Source organism: Otolemur garnettii, unplaced genomic scaffold, assembly GCF_000181295.1.
Source record: "Otolemur garnettii isolate 467f Iridium unplaced genomic scaffold, OtoGar3 scaffold00031, whole genome shotgun sequence".
Classification (NCBI taxonomy): Eukaryota; Metazoa; Chordata; class Mammalia; order Primates; family Galagidae; genus Otolemur; species Otolemur garnettii.
In genome coordinates, this window is record NW_003852426.1 from 14,816,069 (window position 1) to 14,835,487 (window position 19,419).

Below are 19,419 nucleotides of genomic sequence, written 5' to 3' on the forward strand. Positions count from 1 at the left end.
TGATTCTTCTCTGCCACTCGGGGTTTCTCTCTCTCTGTACTTTCCTATATTGGCATTTTGGTCCTCTTTCCTGTCCTCGTGGCTCTCTCTGTGTTCCTTCTGTTTTTATCTTGTCTTTGGCTCTTATCTCGGTCTTTCCTTTTCTCTCCATATCCCTGTGTCTCTGCCTGTCATCTATGGTGCTGGTTTCTGCCCCTCCACCTTTGCATCCATCTCTGTGATGGGTCCTGCTCACTGTCTCACTTCCCACTCATCTTGGCTCCTCCCCTGCCCATCTGAGCAGCAGCGTCCCATCCAGCCCTCTTTCACCAAGTCCCTCTGCCGTGAGTCCCACTGGAAGTGCCTCCTGCTCTCGCTGCTCATGTACGGCTGCCTGGGGGCAGTGGCCTGGTGCCATGTCACCACGGTGACGCGCCTCACCTTCAGCAGCGCCTACCAGGGCAACAGCCTCATGTACCATGACAGCCCCTGCTCCAATGGCTATGTCTACATCCCCCTGGCCTTCCTGCTCATGTTGTATGCCGTCTACCTGGTGGAGTGTTGGCACTGCCAAGCCCGCCATGAGCTGCAGCACCGTGTGGATGTGAGCAGCGTGCGGGAGCGTGTGGGCCGCATGCAGCAGGCCACGCCCTGCATCTGGTGGAAGGCCATCAGCTACCACTATGTCCGCCGCACCCGCCAGGTTACCAGATACCGCAATGGAGACGCCTATACCACCACCCAGGTGAGGAGCTGGAGGGGAGTGCAGGCCATTCAATGGGAGGTGGTGCTTGGACCCTGCCTCACCCCCACCCCCACCCCACACTCTCCAGGGGAGGAGCACAAAACAGCAGTGAACTCTCATGGGCACTGCAACCGGAGAGCAATAACAACCATAATAACAGCAAACACTTAGAAGCCAAGCTCAGCTGTAGGTACTTTACAAATATTAAATCATTTATCTAACCCTTACAACTCTATGAGGTAGATAGGCATTATATCTATTTACAGATGAGGAAACTGAGGCTTGGAGAGGTTAAGGTCAAATAGCTGGTATGTGGTGGAGATGGGACTTGAACCCAAGCAGCCTGCTCTAGGGTCTATACTGTTTAGTGCTTTATGGTTGGATATGTCTTTACATGCCCAGTCTCACAACATGTTTTCATCTGTTCGGTGAGGTGACTGCTACCAAGTTCTCTTTCACAGGTATAGGCATCTAAAATCAGTGACTTACCCAAGGTCTGCAGCTCCTAGATCGTAGTGCTAAACTTAAAACCAGATCCCTGGATCTCAAGTCCATGGTTGTCTGAGGAGGTGGGCATGGGAGGCCTTATTGAGAGCGAGCAGGTCAAGCAGCACCTCCTGCACCCACCAAGTTAAGACATATTGTGGCCCTGTATGAGATGTTCCCAGAAGCTGGTGATCTCTGTCTCAGTATATGGATTTGTAGACAGAAGCCTGTGGCCTGTAAGCAGCAGGAAGGTAGCTGAGTGATAGCTAAGGCTAGAACAGGAAGGCTAGAGACAGAGGGGTTCCTCAGGAAGCTCCCCTGGAGAGCCCATTTGGAAACACACTTGTAAAAGGGAAGGGAGGCTGTGGTGATGAGGGGGCAGGATGGGGTAATGGAGGCAGGGGCAAAAGCATCAGGAAAGCCACAGGGGCAATTCATGGCCAAGGCCTGACTCCAGAGGAAGCAGTGCTTATTAAAATTTATTTTTTATTTTTATTGTTTTATTTTTTGAGACAGAGTCTCAAGCTGTTGCCCTGGGTAGAATGCCGAGGGGGTCACAGCTCACAGCAACCTCCAACTCTTTGGGCTTAAGCAATTTTCTTGCCTCAGCCTCCCAAGTAGCTGGGATTACAGGCCTCTGCACAATGCCTGGCTATTTTTTGGTTTTAGTTGTCAATGTTGTTTGGTGGCTGGATTTGAACCTGCCAGCTCCGGTGTATGTCTGGCGCCTTACTAAAATTTAAATGCACAGAGGTAGGACTGGGTTTTAGCCCAGTCCTCATGTCTAACTCAACCGATTAGTTCGAGGGCCTCAGTTGCTCAGTAAATCAGATGTAAACATCCTGCCAGATACCTAAACCAGGACAGACTCAGGGTTTGACCAGGTAACAAGAGCAACAATAGGGCGGATGAGGGTCAACAGACAGAAGAGGCCACAGTGGCATGGCATTCCCGCGACTCGGCCGCCTCCCCGCCCCTCTCTCTGCCCCAGGTCTACCATGAGCGCGTTAACACGCACGTGGCAGAGGCCGAATTTGACTATGCGCGCTGTGGGGTCCGCGACGTATCCAAGGCGCTAGTGGGGCTGGAGGGCGCACCGGCCACGCGGCTGCGCTTCACCAAGTGCTTTAGCTTCGCCAGCGTGGAGGCTGAGAACGCGTACCTGTGCCAGCGAGCGCGCTTCTTTGCGGAGAACGAAGGCCTGGATGACTACATGGAGGCGCGTGAAGGCATGCACCTCAAGAACGTGGACTTCCGCGAGTTCATGGTGGCCTTCCCGGACCCAGCCAGGCCGCCGTGGTACGCCTGCTCGTCAGCCTTCTGGGCCGCTGCGCTGCTCACTCTGTCGTGGCCGCTGCGCGTGCTGGCGGAGTACCGCACGGCCTACGCGCACTACCACGTGGAGAAGCTCTTCGGCCTGGAGGGCCCGGGCTCGGCTAGTAGCGCGGGAGGCGGCCTAAGCCCCAGCGACGAGTTGCTGCCCCCGCTCACCCACCGCCTGCCGCGGGTCAATACGGTGGACAGTACAGAGCTGGAGTGGCACATCCGCTCCAACCAGCAGCTGGTGCCCAGCTACTCGGAGGCGGTGCTCATGGATCTGGCGGGCCTGGGGTCGCGCTGCGGAGGGGCGGCAGGCGGTGGCTATGCGCCCACGTGTCGCTACGGCGGGGTGGGCGGCCCGGGCGCAGCGGGAGTGGCCCCGTACAGGCGCAGCTGCGAGCACTGCCAGCGCGCTGTCAGCAGCTCGTCCATCTTCTCGCGCAGCGCCCTGAGCATCTGCGCCAGTCCGCGGGCCGGCCCGGGGCCGGGAGGAGGCGCGGGCTGCGGGGGCAGCCGCTTCTCGCTTGGTCGTCTCTATGGCTCCCGGCGCAGCTGCCTGTGGCGCAGCCGGAGCGGAAGCGTCAACGAGGCGAGCTGTCCCACGGAGCAGACGCGGCTGTCGAGCCAGGCCAGCATGGGAGACGATGAGGACGACGACGAGGAGGAAGAGGCTGGGCCGCCGCCCCCCTACCACGACGCCCTCTACTTCCCGGTCCTCATTGTTCACCGGCAAGAGGGGTGTCTGGGCCACAGCCACCGGCCGCTGCACCGCCATGGCTCCTGTGTAGAGACCTCACTGTGACCTCCAACCCCTGGAGAGGTCCACGCTCCCTTCCCTCCTGCTCCTCGCAGACTGTGCTCCCTGTGTGAAGCAGGGCCAGTCACAACGGTGACTGAAGCTGTGGAGTGGGGAAGTGGAGGAGGAAAGGGTGCACCCTGATGGGGCTGAGACCCCTGCCGTCCCTGTACATAAAGAGACAGATGGGTGCAAGGGGTCGGCAGCTCCTGGAGAAACCTACCCTGTTAGAATCATTTCTCCCAGCCCCACCTCTTAGTTTTCTAAGGGGATAACTCCCTTCCCTACATGCACACTCGAGATATCCTGTCTGTCCTCTCAACAGATCTTCTGTTATTTGGCGCCTGTGTTGTGAGTCCCACGTTGGGCCTCATCGCAAGTGAGCTACCCTGTCTGTCCGTGCAGCCAGGAGGTGTAGAGACTGTTGGGAGGGGAACTTGGGGCTCCCTTTCCTCCACTGCCTCACCCTCCTGGGGCCTCTGTCTGCTGAGGGGGTGGTGGTTTGGTGACCAGCAGGTTGGCTTCTAGCCAGCTAATGCATTCAGTGGGTCTGAGGCTGGGACCAGGTGTCAACCCCAATACTCCATCCCAAGACTGTGGAAACGTTGCTGTCCTCTTCTTGCCGCTGACCCCAAAGATTGGGGTTTCCTTTCTGCCACTCCCTCCACTGTTGTTTATCTCACTGGGCCCCAGGAGTCCAGGCCCTGGAGGGACTGTGCTCACCAGGCAGACCTCACTCACTGTGGGCTCCCTGGCTGGGAAGAGCTGTTGCCAGGGTACAGGGCGAGGGGGAGGCAAAGTGTGGAGGGCTGTGTACCTTAGTCCTATCTCTAACCCTGCAGCCTCCCAGCAGCCTCTTCCCCTTTAGAGAGTGAGATGCCACCCAGGTGCCATTTATTAAAGCTGGCCAGCGTGAGTGATTAAGTGAAGAGAGTATGAGATAGACCTAGGTGACAATGGGGAATTCTGGAAGCAGGTGGGAGTAAGAGTCAAGGACAGTGGAGGGTAGAGAGAAAGGACCTGCAAAGATGGGGTATCTGTTAGGAGTGGCTTTTACCTCCCCCAGACCTATGAGGAGGAATGGAGTGTGCTTGTCCCTCACACAGGCTTCTGCAGGGCTGAGGACAGCACAAGGGCCATCCGGAGAAATACTCAATTCCAGTGGCAAAGTCAGAAGCAAGAATTCTCTAAATCTTGCCTGGCCCCTCCAGCCTCTCCTGTCTCATGAGCTGAAGCCCTACTTTGTGTCACATGGTCTTCAAAGGGGCATCCTTCCAGCACCCCATTGAGCTGGCCCCATGTTCTGTTCCCCGAAAGTTCAGACACCACCTTCTCTCCCTATGCTCACCCTTACCACCTCCACCCCAATGTGCTTTGGTGTGCATGTCTGTGAACAACCTCCTGCTAACGTTTTTCCCAGCAGATTTAGCACCCAGGGATTGAGCTCACATTTCAGGCAAGAGAGGATAACCCTTGGGCCATCCAGGCATTGCTCACCCCTCATGCTTCTTACTTTGCCTGAGCCATCAGAACTCTTTCTTCTCCACCTTCAGCTCCTTTCACCTTCCTCTAGCCCAGCCAGACCAACGGCCGTGCCTCTACCTATGCAACATCGCCTCTGGCTCCCCTCCCCTCTTTCCCAGGGGGAATGTTAGGGGCCCAAATTATAGGGACACCATGGCCTATGGCTGCTCAGTCAGTTGAGCTTTACTTTCATGTAGAGATGGCCAAGCAAGGAGAGAGGGGAGGCCAGAGAGGAGGCTTGGGCAGGAGGAAACAGCTACCCACCAGGTTTTCCTGGGCAGCAGTGCCTACCTGACTGCTAGCACTGAGCCTGCCTGAACCCTGAGTCTGTGCTCTGCTGGACCTGGCAGTTAGAGCATCCCTCTTTCCTCTGAACAGACAACTGTGAGGTGCAGATGGTGAGCTGTGGCCTCAGGCCCCAGTTCTTGGCCAGCTGGCACCTGGATGTCATGTTAGTGAAGGGGTAACCTGGCCACCTTGTGGCTCCAGGAAGGGAGGGACTTAGTTCCTCCTCCCTCTGGCCCATTCCTAAAACAGAGACTGGCTTCAGAAGGGGGGGGGGGATTCCTGTTATTATTTTTGCCTGTATCAACCATTTCTGCCTAGGTCTTTTCACGCAAACAGCCTCAACTCTCTCACACACACAGACTTAGAGAGAAACCAATTCTTTGGTCTATTTTCTTGGTAGCTTTATTGATTGCCAGGGAAAATGAAAACCAGAAAATTAATTAATCTCTAAAATTAAACTTTACACTGAATGTTCTTGTTTCTCTAATTAGAACCTCTGCTAGCAGCTGTGGCTACATACACACACACACCCTCACACTTACACGTTTGCACTCCAGAACTGTCAGAGGGTATCAGGCACAGACAGACTATAGTTGCCCAGACAGGCACATACATGCAGACACTCCCAAGCCCCCTTTGGTGCTCTGCTCAGCACCTGCTTGTTGGAAGGAGTCCCTGGAGAGCAGATATTCCTTCACTGTGGTTGCAGCCCATCATTCACCCTTTGGGGATGTGGGTCTGGAGGCTCTGGGGCACTCAGCCCAAGGAGAATGGGTGCTCCTGAATCCATCAGGTTCTCTTGTGGCCCTGTAGGCTGATGTGATTCCTGTAGGTGTGGCCCCAGAGTGGGCAGTTACACAGAGATAGGGACTGATGGAGCACATTGGGAAGGCTTCTTGTGTCCTGGGGACGAGGGCTTGTGGGGTGGGCTGGGCCTGGCTGGGGAGAAGACAGGTCTCTGTCAATTGGGTGCATCACACTGTGGCCTTTCTGTTGTGGATTTCCAAGCGCAAAGATTGTACAAATCAAACTGGTGGATAATAAAGTTGTGGATGACTCACTGAATTTCCTGCCCAGTAAGGTACTTCTTTTCCTACTGCCTTCCTGTGAGAAGCTCACTGGGGTGGACGGCAGGGATAGTGCCATCTTTTGCTAACAGTTGCCATCTACGATTGCCTCCCTAGGAAAACCCACTATGTCTGATCCCCTCCTATCCTCTGTTGTCCTCTCTCCAGGTTAGATGGCATGGCTTGTAGAACTGGGTCACTTAAACTAGAGCCAAGCAACAGGGAGGTGGCATCTGCAGCGGAAAGGGTTGGCAGAAAGAGACAGGCATAGCTCTGCTGTAGCCAGAGATGAGTGTGTGTGTGTTTGCATGTATATATTTGAAAGTCAAAGATATGTTCAATATATCAGAAAGAAAAGAAAATTGGGAGAGGGGTTCGGGGTTAGGAAGGTGGGTAGCCTCCTGGGAGAGTCTAGGCAGGTATAGTTCCTCAGAGTCCTCTCTGACTTTTCTATTCCTGGAAGAAGGTGATCACTTGTGGGGGTCCATGGGCACAGGGGCTGCCACTACATACCCCTTCTCCCCCCATCCCAGGTTCATTTCTTTGTCCATAGAACTCTGATCACTCACTCCAAGGATATGCATGGATTCCTTTCCACCTCCCTCTGAACCAGTGTGACTCTGCAGCAGGTGTGACAAGGAAATGAAATGAGAGATGGGGCTGGGCAGTGACCCAGTGACCAGGATACTGCCCTGGTCCTGTTTCCCACCTCATCCTGCAGAGTTCTCAGGGCCATCAGCAGTGATTGGTGACATGAACTGGATAGGATTCAAGGCCCGCTGGCGGGCTGCTTCTCGGTTGGCATTGAGGGCTTGGCCAATGAGGTACTCGCTCTCCTGGGCTACATCGGACAGCCGCAAGTCAAACTCCAGGAGGGTCTTGTTGTCTGACATGCCTTCTAGGAGCTGCTTCCCACCATCCTTGGAGAGGGGTGAAAGGGAAAGGGTCATTTTACATCACTATCCAGGATCATACCCACATATTACATACAGATGTGACTAAAAGGTTCACAGAATAGTACTTAACCTATTTGTTCTGAACATTGACATATTCTATTCCATTCCATTTGGAAAATGATAATCAAGACCCACTGAACTGATTTCTCAATGCCAACGGTTTAAAAACATGAATCTCTGGCAACAATGATACCCTTCCTTGGTTCAGCCTTGGGCATGTGGGACACATCTATCTAATGAGATTTGAGGGGGGAGTTGAGAGTTGTTGGCTTCTGGGAAGGCTTACCCCACTCTGAAAAGAAAACTAAAGGGGCTGGGGGATGTTCTAACCTTTTCTGCCTTTCGGCATGTCCCTTGTGTGAGATATCAGAACTGTAACAGCCATCTTGGGGCCGTTGGAGAAGCACCAGAGAAGGCCACTGCCACGTGGCCTGAGGCAGGCAGAGGAGATGTTGGAACTCAGCTAAGGGGTTTACCAATCCCACAACTCTGGGGCTTCTGGCTATGGGAGATATTGAATATTCCTCTCATTTAAGTTATTTCTTGGTTACACTTTCTATTACTTACACCAGAGCACCCCCTCTGGAGACCATATGTACGCATGTGTGTTTATGTGTATGCGTCCACATGTATGGGAGCAAGGATGTTCTCATGAGAAGATTTAGTAGAGGGTTCAGGGACAAATTAAGAGTACAAAGAACGTCCCTCTCAGTAGTCCTCAAAGCACCAGCCCCTTTTGAGTTAGGTAGGCCTGTTTATTATCCTTGGTAGAGTGCCATGATGTCATAGCTCACAGCAACCTCATGTTCTTGGGTTTAAGTGATCCCATAGGTAAGTGCTATAACATCATGGCGCTCTACCAAGGGTGACAAACTGAAACTCTTTCACATTGGGAGGCAGAATGCTGCCATTCTATGATTGTGACCCAATAGTGTGTAGCAAAATCGATTTAATGGGTCAAAAAAACATTGTAAAACATGAAATTGAGCAGAATACAAAGGCAAACATCATCACCAGTAAGTAAATTCAATGATATTATGTTTATGTGAATGTTAAGTAAGTGTTCATGTAAATTATATTTCTTACTCTCTGACTTGGTCAAGAAAGTTTGGGAGACAGCATCTATTAGAAAGGACTCAGGGTTTCAGTGATTCTTGGGTTTGAATCACAGCTTTGCCACTGTTTACAGACTTGATGCTCTTGGGCAATTCACTAATTTCTCTAGGATTCAATTTTCTGTCTGGGAAGTAGGGTTAAGAATATTCATCTTAGCCATGTGCAGTGGCTCATACTTATAATCCTAGCGCTCTGGGAGGCTGAGGTGGGTGGATTGCTTGAGTACAGGAGTTCGAGACCAGCCTGAGCAAGAGCAAGACCCCATCTCTAAATGTGGCTGGGTGGGGTGGCACATATGGCTGGCTCGGTGAATAGGGCGCCAGCCCCATATACTGAAGGTGGTGGTTTCAAACCTGGCCCTGGCCAAACTGCAACAAGAAATAGCCAGGCATTGTGGTGGGTGCCTATAGTATCAGCTACTTGGGCGGCTGAGGCAAGAGAATTGCCTAAGCCCAAGAGCTGGAAGTTGCTGTGAACTGTGATGCTAAGGCATTCTACTGAGGGTAACAGAATGAGACTCTGTCTCAAAAAAAAAAAAAAAAGCTTGGTGTTGTGGTGGGTGCCTGTAGTCCCAGCTACTGGGGAAGGTGAGGCAAGAGGATCACTTAAACCCAAGAACATGAGGTTGCTGTGAGCTATGACATCATGGCACTCTACCATGGGTGACAAACTGAGACTCTGTCTCAAAAAAAAAATTTATCTTAGTTAGATAACTCTAAGGATTAAAGGAAAACTAATGGCTATTGGAATACAAATATTAGCATAGCATAGCACATGTGCATACTTGATACAGTATGTAGTATGTAAAGCCTGCCCTCACAATTATCCTTGCAAACACCCCATGACAGGTGGATTGCACACTTGTCCCTCAAGGGCCCCAGAAGCAGTGACTCACCAGCCCAATGTGGTTGCAGGATAGGTTGATGCTGGTAAGTGTTGTGTTGGTGGATAGCACCTGGGCCAGGAGTGTGGCAGTGGGCTCTGACAGCTCATTGCCACCAAGGTGCAATGTGGTGAGGCACTTGTTGGTGTGCAAAGCATGGGCAAGAGCCTGGCCACCCTCATCTTCAATGCAGTTGAGACGCAGGTTGAGAGAAATGAGGCTGGTGTTGTGTGCCAGAGCATGAGCCAGTGACTGGGCACCGGGCGCACGCACCTGGTTGTTGGCCAGGTTGAGCACACGAAGGCGGCTGTGGCTCAGTAGCTTGGCAGCACCACGTGCACCACGGTCCCCAATGAGATTGTGTGACAGATCAAGCTCCTCAAGGACCGGGTGGTCAAGGAGGCTTCGAATTAGGATGCGTGCCTTGTCATCATCCACCTTGCTTCGGGTCAGTCTAAAGATCTGTGGGCAAGCAGAGGGTTGTTAGCACCAGCCTGCCAGGGCTAACCTGTCTGCCCACCTACTTCTGTAGGTAGAGGAGGGAGTGGAGGGAATCCTGGGGCTCTGCTCACCTCACCTCTGCTCACCTGCAGGCCTACCCAGGGCAGAATGCTGCAGAATTGGTGGCAGATAGCAAGGAGGAAAGGCTACTGTTTATTAAGCAATTAATTAATTAATTAATTTTGAGACAGAGTCTCAAGCTGTCACCCTGGTTAGAGTGCTGTGGCATCACAGCTCACAGCAACCTCAAACTCCTGGGCTTAAGCGATTCTCTTACCTCAGCCTCCCAAGTAGATGGGACCATATTAAGCAATTACTATGTGCTGGGTATGTTGCCCGAATATTTCATAGCCATCATCTCTAACCATCAGTATCCTAATGAAGAAGTGTGAGTTCTCTTTATTTTACAGATAGAAAATGTGGGTTTAGGACAGTTATATCATTTGTCCAGAGTAACACAGTGATTGGACGGCAGAGGCAGGTTTGGAATTCAGTTCTATCTGGTGCCCCCTCCTCAGCTGGCTTAGATCTGCCATGGCAAGGAGAGAAACTCGTTGGATGAAGTTGTCAGGAAAAGATCCAGGAAGAAAGTGGTGAGGGTGAAAAACAGGGAAAGGATGGGAGGAAGAGATAAAAGAAAGGGGTGATGCTATAGCAAGAGTATGGAAACTGTTTCCTTTCCTTCCCACTCCCTCGATCCCCTCTCCTCTCTCCTTGAGTCCTCTGAGTGGCTGGCCTCTACCCCCATCCTTCAGTTCACTCTGTTTCTCCATACTTTATCTGGTTTAGAGGTTTTTGTCACTCTTCTCTTTTCACTGTATCTATCTGGCAAAGCCCCAACCCTGGATCACCTCCACTCTCTATTTTCTTTTCTTTTTTTTTTTTTGAGACAGAGCCTCAAGCTGTCACCCTGGGTAGAGTGCTATGGCCTCACAGCTCACAGCAACCTCCAACTCCTGGGCTCAAGCGAGTCTCCTGCCTCAGCCTCCCAAATGGCTGGGACCACAGGCGCCCGCCACAACGCCCGGCTATTTTTTGGTTGCAGCTGTCATTGTTGTTTGGCGGGCCCAGGCTGGATTCGAACCTGCCACCCTAGGTGTATGTGGCTGGCACTTTAGCCTTTTGAGCCACAGGTGTTGAGCCATCCACTCTCTATTTTCTGCACGTCTGTGCACAAACAACTGACATGATGGAGAAACGTCCTTAGCTCAGTGGTTAGGGCACCAGCCAGGTACACCAGAGCTGGCAGGTTCAAACCTGGCCCAGGCCTGCCAAACAACAGTGACAATTACAACAACAACAAAATAGCTGGGCATTGTGGCAGGCACCTGTAGTCCCAGCTACTTGGGAGGCTGAGGCAAGAGAATCACTTAAGCCCAAGAGTTTGAGTTTGCTGTGAGCTGTGATGCCATGGCACTCTACCGAGGGTGACATAGTGAGACTCTATCTCAAAAGAAAAAGAAAAATGTCATCTGAGAGGACTGGACTGGTTGGTATCGCTGGAACCACTAACAGGCCTGAAATGCTGTGTGCTGATCCAACTATGTTTCTCTGACCTTAATAGTCTCTCACAATCTACAACTATTTCAATTGTCTTTAGGCTCCTCAGACTTCAGGGAGCCTCCCTGTTGAGCCCCCTGTCAGCAGGTGAATTCTCTTCCTGCTTTCCCAGCCACTGAATGGGAACCCCTCATTTTCCTGATACCAAACACAGATCTGTTGCTACCCACCACATCCCCCTTTCCCATTGCCCAGTACCAACTGCACCCCCACCCCAGTCCTAGGTCCAACCCCTTCACCCTTCTAGGGAATCTTCCTTTGTCTATTAATCTGTGCCTCTCTCCGATTGTCAACCCCTTCCTTGCAACTTGATGGAGAGCTTTATAGTGGTTTTAAACACATGCACATTTCTTTCTTTTTCTTTCTTTTTTTTTGAGACAGAGTCTCACTCTGTCACCCTTACAGTACCATGGTGTCATAGCTCACAGCAACCTCAAACTCTGAGGCTCAAGTGATCCTCTTGTCTCAGCCTCCCGAGAGCTGGGACTACAGGAGCCTGCCACTATGCCCACTTGTTTTTCTATTTTTAGTAGAGATGGGGTCTCATTCTTGCTCAGACTGGTCTGGAACTCCTGAGCTCATGCACTGTACCCACCTTGGCCTCCCAAAGTGCTAGGATTACAGGCATGAGCCATTGCACCCGGCCACATGCATATTTCTTAAGAAAACCTGAAGCTCTCATTTATTACTGCTCTACCTCTCCCCCTTCATAGCCAAGTTCTTGAAAAAGCTGATCATAGCCATCCATTCCTCACTTTGCACTGTCCCATGAACCTCTGCTATCTGGCTCCTGTTCCTGGATAGTAGCTTCCTCTCAGTGACCTCCACACTTGCTAAGTCTAGTCTCCAGCTCCGCTCCACCCCACTGGTAACTCTATTTGAAATATACCCCTCCCTTGGCTCTGTGACACAATGCCCTGTCTCCCCTTTCTTCCTTCCTCCAGTTTTCCTGGCAAGCATTCTTTCTTCTGCCAAGACAACATGTCAGGTCTCTTCTTACCTCATGTTTGGCTTTCCCTTAGGAGACTCCATCTAAATCCAGGGCTCCAACTACCACGTCCACAACGAGGCATACATTTCCATGTTCACTCTATACCTTTCATCTGAGCTTCAGGCACTCTACCCAACTAATGAAATGACCCTTTCCTTGGGTTGCCTCAAACTGGAACTCATACTCTTCCTCCTCAAAACTGGTCCTCATCCCACATTCCCTATTTCCTACAAATGGCCCCTCCAGCCGTCTGGCCTCATGAGCCAGAAGATTTGATACCTCCTTGACCCTCATTTTTCTCTAGACTCTCTTTATACCAGCAAGTTGACCTGACTGCCTAAATATCTCTTGAATCTCTCCATAGACATTATCCAAGTTCAAACTGCCCTCATCTTCACCTGGACTTGTCAGTGGTATCCTACGGGATCTACCTGTTTGTGGTTGCCCTGCCCACGCCATTCTCCTTCAGAGAATGATCTTTTCACAAGTAAAAATCCAATAACATCACCTCCCTTTCTGCCTAAAACCCTTGGAAGGTGTCCCAGAGTAACTAAGGATAAACACAGACTTCTTAGCAAGGCCACCTTCACTCAGTGAGGCTGACCACTGATGGCCTGTCCACTTTTATCCCACCCTGCTCCCTCTTGGTTCTAGTCACACAGCCTTCTCTCTCAGCAACACAAGCTGGCCATGTTCACTCTGCTGGGCCAGTTCACACAGAGACTGTATGTGCTTCTCTTTCTGCCTGGAATGTTCTTCCTTCTTTCCTTAGATTGTAATTTCTACTCCTTCTTCTAATCTCTATGTAAGTGACATTTGCTCAGGAAAGACTTCCCTGGCAAGATCAAATTCCCCTTTCATAATCTCTCATAAGAGTATATCTGTTTTGGGGTGGGCTCATGCCTATAATCTCAGCACTTTAGGGCTGAGGAAGAAGAGTTGCTTGAGGTCAGGAGTTCGAGACCAGCCTAGTCTAGTGTGTGACCCTGTCTGTACAAAAAGTTAGCCTGGTGTGGTGGTATGCACCTGTAGTCTTAGCTACCTAGGAAACTTGAGGATTGCTTGAGGCCAGGAGTTCGAGGCCAGTATGGAAAACATAGCCAGACACCATCTCTACAAAAAATAAGAAAAATTAGCTGGATGTGTCCTCCAGCTACTTGGGAGGCTGAGGTAGGATCGTTTGAACCAAGGAGTTTGAGGCTGCAGTGAGATATGATAGAGCCACTGCACTCCAGCACAGGCTTTTACAAAGCAAAACCCTATCCATCCCAGTTAAGGGTTGGCAGAAAAAAATACAGGATGCCCAGTTAATTTAAATTTCAGATAAACAACTATGTCCCATAGAGTATTTGGGACATACATATGCTAAAAAAATTGCTTGTTATCTATCTGAAATTCAAATTAAACTGTATGTCTTGTATTTCTATTTGCTAAATCTAGCAACCCTATTATAGCTGCAATTTTATGTTTATATGGTTGCTGATCAGCGCCTTTTATTCCACCAAACTGTTAGCTACGTAGGGCACAAATGGTACAGTTTTTTGCTCATTGTTTTATCTTCAGCACTTGAGACAGAGCCTGGAATGCAGATACTTGTTCCCTGGAACAAACTGTGATCTGGGAGGGCAGTGCCTTGTTCATCTCTGCACCCCCAGAACCCAGTAGCAGGGTGCAGGATGCAGTCAAAAACACTTGGTCAATGAAAGAGAAAAAAAATGGGAGGAAGAAGATGATGACAGAGGGAAGAGGGGTATTGGAGAGATGCTGAGAAGCAGGGTTGGGGGGAATGCTGGAGGTCGGGGGAGATGGTACCTTGAGGGTGAGGCATGCCTTGATGGTGGCCGCCAAGGAGTGGCAATCGCGGTAGGTGAAGAGGAAGAGATTCCACTCGAAGTTCATGCCACAATCCTTGACACCATATACCAGGTCCAGCTCCTCCAGGTAGCTCAGGCCAGCCACCAGATCACCCAGCTGGTAGTGGTCTGTGGTGGACTCCTCCACTTCCCCCTCGCTGCCGGAGTCTGACTGGTCCACGGCCCGGGGCGGGGACGGGAGGCGCACGGGCGGAAGGAACTGATCCACGTGGAGCCTCCGCACGTAGTTCCTGCATAGCGGCACCATGTCCAGAATGACCGCAGGGTCCGTGGTGCCAGGGATAAAATGCTTTAGCAGGTTCTCCAGGTGGCGCTCGAAGAACATGTGCTTCCAGCTGCCACCATGCTGGGCCACGTAGCACACAGGCCAGCGCTGCGTGCAGCAGCGGCGCCAGTAGCCCTCATCGTCTATCAGGTTGGCGGTCACAGTCAGTGGCAGGTCAGGGGACAGACGGCTCAAGACCTTCTGCTGGTGCTCTGGGAGCAGCTGCTTCAGGATAGGGTTGTCTTTAGGAACCAAGGAAGAAAAGCAGGGTCACAATGCTGGGGACACCACAACAGGGTGACTTGGCCTGGGTTTGCATGGGGACACTAAGGAAAGGTAAGACCTTCCCCCTGGCCTCAGGGAGTTGCAGTTTGCTCTGAGGGAGGCTCAGTCTGAGGCTATGGGGTGTTCCCTGCCTAAAGCATCTGGTCTCAGGGAGCTCCCAGTCTGAGGAAGAATCTCAGGTCCCAAACTCATTTTTCACCTAGTCTGATGGAAGAGACAGTCCCTGACTTCAGAGCCTCCCAATCTGAAAACAAATTTTTCAAAACAAATATTTTTTTGAGTACCTACTATGTGCCAGGCACTGTTCTAAGTGTTGGAGATGTAAAGTGAACAAAACAGAGGACTTCGCGCCTCCTGGAGTTGACAATCTAGTGAGAAGAGACAGACAATAAACAAGTCATGTGAATATGTACTAGGTTAGGTGGTGATAGCTGTTGTAGGCAAAATGATGGCCTGTCCTCAGCGAGCTCCATATTTGGTAGGAGAGGCTGGTAATTCATCTTTAGAAAGGTTTACAGAGCATAGAGTACAGAACAAACTGGAAGCCCATACATGGCATGGAAGACTCCATTAGAGTGGAAGGCTGTTAACCTGGGTGGGCTTTCCGAGGAGGAAGATAGAGGCTGGGTTTTGCTGAAGAGAGAAAAGGCAAGGAGAGGACACAGGCACGCAGTGTGGATGGGATCTGCAAGTGGGAACAGCAGGAGAAACTGTCTTGGCCCTGGCTGGAAAGGGAGTGTTGAGTGGCATGAGGATGTCACATGGGAAGCCAGAAACTGCCCAGGACCCCTAGGTTCTGAGGCCTCAGCTCCAGACAGTATCCACCCACCTTGGCCCACTCCCGGTCTTCTCTTTCCCATGCAAAGCAGGGAGAGACTGACTTACTTTGGAAGTTCCTGACAATGTGCTGAATGCAGAGCTCTGTGAGGAGGGGCACAATGGCCAGTGACCACTCAGGATCCTCAGCAATGATCCGGCGCATCCGATAGAAACTGTTCCCTGAAGTTGGGGGTTTTGACTTCACAGAGGCAGGTGTGACCATGGGCTTCCAAGGCTGTGAACCTGTGATTCCAGTGGAAGTCTTATCTTGGGTGGAGAGCGAGGGGCGGCTGACGGCTGATGGTTGTGGTGTTGTTACAGTGTCTTGCATGCTGGGGGCTGACAATGTAGGGGCAGGTAGCCCCTGGGTGGCTTTACAACAGGAAGCTGTTCAGATTGGCAGGCCCTCGCTGCACGGAGGGACCTGAAATGAGAGAAAGAGGGAAGAGGTATTACTGTGGAGAGTCTTGGTGGGCATTTACCAAGAGAGGTGGTGCAGAGTGGTACTTAAGGGCAGCGGTTCTCAACCTGTGGGTCACGATCCACAGGAACTATATTAAAGGGCTGAGGCATTAGGAAGATTGAGAACCACTGCTTAAGGGTCAATTTCTAGAGCAAAGCAGATCCAGGTGCAAATTCCACTGACGGAAGTTTGAGACAAGTTACTGAACCTCTCTGAATTTCAGATAATGCCTCTGTGAAATGAGGGTTAACAGTCCCAGTAGGATTATTTGGAGGAGTGAATAAAATAATGTATCCAAAAGGCGTAATATGTTATCTGACACACGGAACTATAGCAAGGAGCAGCTGAAAATCTTAGTTTTAGACACTTTTTAGTTCTTTATGCCTATTAATTCATTTTTCCTCACAGAACCCTTTTAAAGATAGGAACTTGTATTATTTCTGTTCTGATGGGAAATTGAAGAACAGAGAGGTTGATTGACTTGCCTAATGTCACACAGCTTATAAGTATCAAGAATGGATTTAAACTCATTTTATCAAGTTCATGCTCTGAACCCTACATTATGTTGACTCTCTTTGAGGGTTAGGAATGAGAGAGTGTATTGCCAAAAGATGGAGGTACAATAAATAACTATTTAGTTCAAAATAGGACCCCATACTAAATATTTTATAGAACAGCAACTGCCTGGTCCAGAGGCTAGGGTTGAGAATAGCTCTGGCTAACAGAAGTATAATGCAAGCCAAAATGCATGCCACATAAGCTATTTTAAAATATTTCAGTCTTCATATTAAAAAATAAAGAGAAACAGGTGAAAAAAAATTTAATGGTGGCAGAATGTACTCACACACACTCTTTTTTTCTTTTCTTTCTTTTTTTTTTTTTTTTGAGACAGCTTCTCACTCTATTCCCCAAGCTAGAGTGCTGTGGCATCAGCCTAGCTTACAACAACCTCAAACTCCTGGGTTCAAGTGGTCCTCCTGCTTCAGCCTCCCAAGTAGCTGGGACTACAGGTGCCTGCCACAACCCTTGGCAAATATTTCTATTTTTAGTAGAGAAAGGTTCAGGCTGGTCTTGAATTCCTGAGCGCAAGAGGTCCTCCCATCGTGCTAGGATTACAGGTGTGAGCCACCACGCCCATCCAAAACGGTGAAATTAATTTTATATTTAACCCAGTATGTCCAAACTATTCTCATTTAAATATGCAATCAATATAAAAATTATAAATGAGAATTTTATATCTGTTTTCATACTGAGTCTTCAAAATCTGATTGGTCAATCAGCATATTGAGCCTGTGGCTATTATTTTGGATAGTGCAGGTTGAGAGAGAAAGGAGAAGGGAACTAGCTTGGGTGCCAACACCTTCCTCTTCTCCTGCCCACTGAGGAGGGCTCAAGCTCTGGGTCCGCTCTTTTTCATTTCCCCATTCTAGTCTTCCTTCTAGTTCTCCCAGCCTCCAGCTTCGAGACAGCAGCGTGCAGGCGTGGGAGGCGAGAAGGCAGCTAAATCTGGGGCTGAATACAGAAGATAGAGGATGTGGTTGGGTTTGGGGACCCTCCCCATTTGCCCATTCCTGTACCCGTGCTGTGGGCACCCCTGCCTTGAGAACTACAGGGGAAATTGGGGCTGCCTGTCACTCAGTTTCTTTCCCAGGGTGTTTCCCATCAGATTTGTACCCTGACTCTGTGCACTATATAGTGGCACTGTATAGTGGCCGGCGGGAAGGAACACTCTGAACCAGCAAAGGAGTCCTTGGCAGAGGGAGGGACCAGATGGTGCTCCCCAGCCTGCCAGGCATTTCAAGGAGGAAAAGCCTAGCTGAGGGGGGATTGCGGGGAGAAGGACAGTGTAGGGAAGATATCTAGGTATTGTGATATCCCTTATGCAAATGGGGAAATTCACAAACAGATTGTGTCCAGAACTGTGGGATGACCAGATCATGCTTTTTGACTAACGGCCCCTAAGAAGGTGGGGCTGGGAGTGGGTGTTGCTTAGAGGCACCAGCTGACTTTGTATTTCTGGCTTTGCCAGTTATTTGCTGTGTGATATTGGCCAAGTTACTTAACCTACCCAAGCTTCAGTTTCCTTATCTGTAAAATGGGAAAATGTCTTCCTCTGTGGGCTCTTGTGCAGATTCCTTTGAGATATGTTGGATTAATATTGATAATATTTGTGAAGGGTCCTGGGGGTGGAGGGCTGTGGAGAATGAGACACTAAGGCTTGGGACAACAGGCCCTGGAGACCTGCTTCATGAGTGCTGACCTGAGATTGTATCTCTAACTGAGTGCAAGGCTTCTGAGGCCCTTCCTTATTTCTAGGGGGGATGTGAAAGGTGAGGTTGCAGTAGTGGAGTTGGGGGCTACACAGACAGTAGGACGGAGGTAATGGAAGGGAGTCAAAGGCAGCAGGCCAGCCTGCTTCTGCCAGCCCTGCATCTGGGCTCCCTGGCTCCTTCCAAGGTTCTGACCTAAAACATTCTGTATTTCCCCTGATTCCAGGTGTGTCCCAGGACATCGGTAGGCCACACTCAGGGGAGCAGGACTAGGCTTGGTGGGGGAGCCCCAGGTTACTCATGGGTGTCACCCTGGAGTTGGCTCTTTGGGCATTACTCACGCCACCACCCACCTTCCCCATCCTGGGAGGCAATCCTTTTTCATTCCTCATGGGAGGCCACACCTTGGGAAACCCCACCTGGGGCCATGTGGGATGCCCTCTGCAATAGGGTAATGTTAATTTCATTGCCTAGTCCCTTACTTGATCATATCCTGGCACTCTTCCTGAGGTCTGATCTTAACTGTTTTTGCTGCCTTTTGATGCTCCCAGCCTGCCTCTGGGCATGACACAACAGGACCCATCCAGGAGCATGTTCCAGGGCCCTGAACCAACTCCTCAGAAGGAAAGAGTAGACCCTCACTTCATATGGCTGCTGTCATGTACATGGCTAACAGAAAAATGAGCCACTACCATCTTTCAACATTTGCAGAAAAATTCATACCTTGAGGAATGATGTTTTGCTTTCTAAGAGACAATCTGGTTCTGGTGTCCAGTCTAGAGTGCAGTAGTACAATCATAGCTCAAACTGCCAGGCTTAAATAATCTTACTGCCTTGGACTCTGAGTAGCTGGGACTATAGGCGTGCATATCTAGTTAATTTTAATTTTTTTTCTAATTTTTCATAGAGATGGGGGTCTCACCATGTTGCCCAGCCTGGTATTGAACTCCTGGCCTCCAGCAATTCTCCTGCCTTGGCTTCTCGAAGTGTTGGGATTATAGGCATAAGCCACTAAGCCTAGCTCCTGGCCCTCTGATGTTATTATTATTATCTTTTTCTGATGTTATTTTTAAGGCAAATGTTGAAAACCTTAACTGTATAAGAAGATCAAAGTTGGTAATTTTCAGTTAATAATCTCTTGATTAAAAAAATAGATATCACAAAAATATTTTTGGCAAGCAAATTATTACCAGATGCAAAGTATTCTTCTTCTTCTTCTTTTTTTTTTTTT

At 50.2% G+C, this 19,419-nt stretch overlaps 2 protein-coding genes across 2 annotated transcripts; one reads left to right on the plus strand and one right to left on the minus strand.

Moving 5' to 3' along the window:
- Positions 1-220: 220 nt before the first annotated feature.
- On the plus strand, positions 221-3,332 carry TMEM151B (transmembrane protein 151B). The gene is made up of 2 exons (XM_012804675.1): positions 221-724; positions 2,202-3,332. The coding sequence occupies exons 1-2, from the start codon at positions 221-223 to the stop codon at positions 3,330-3,332; spliced, it is 1,635 nt and encodes a 544-aa protein (XP_012660129.1).
- Positions 3,333-6,915: 3,583 nt separating this feature from the next.
- Positions 6,916-15,865, minus strand: TCTE1 (t-complex-associated-testis-expressed 1). The gene is made up of 4 exons (XM_003789232.1): positions 15,522-15,865; positions 14,025-14,593; positions 9,173-9,622; positions 6,916-7,125 (listed from the first exon to the last, which is right to left on the minus strand). Exons 1-4 carry the CDS (start codon positions 15,784-15,786, stop codon positions 6,916-6,918), a joined length of 1,494 nt encoding a protein of 497 aa, XP_003789280.1. The 5' UTR covers positions 15,787-15,865.
- Between the last annotated feature and the right edge of the window lie 3,554 nt (positions 15,866-19,419).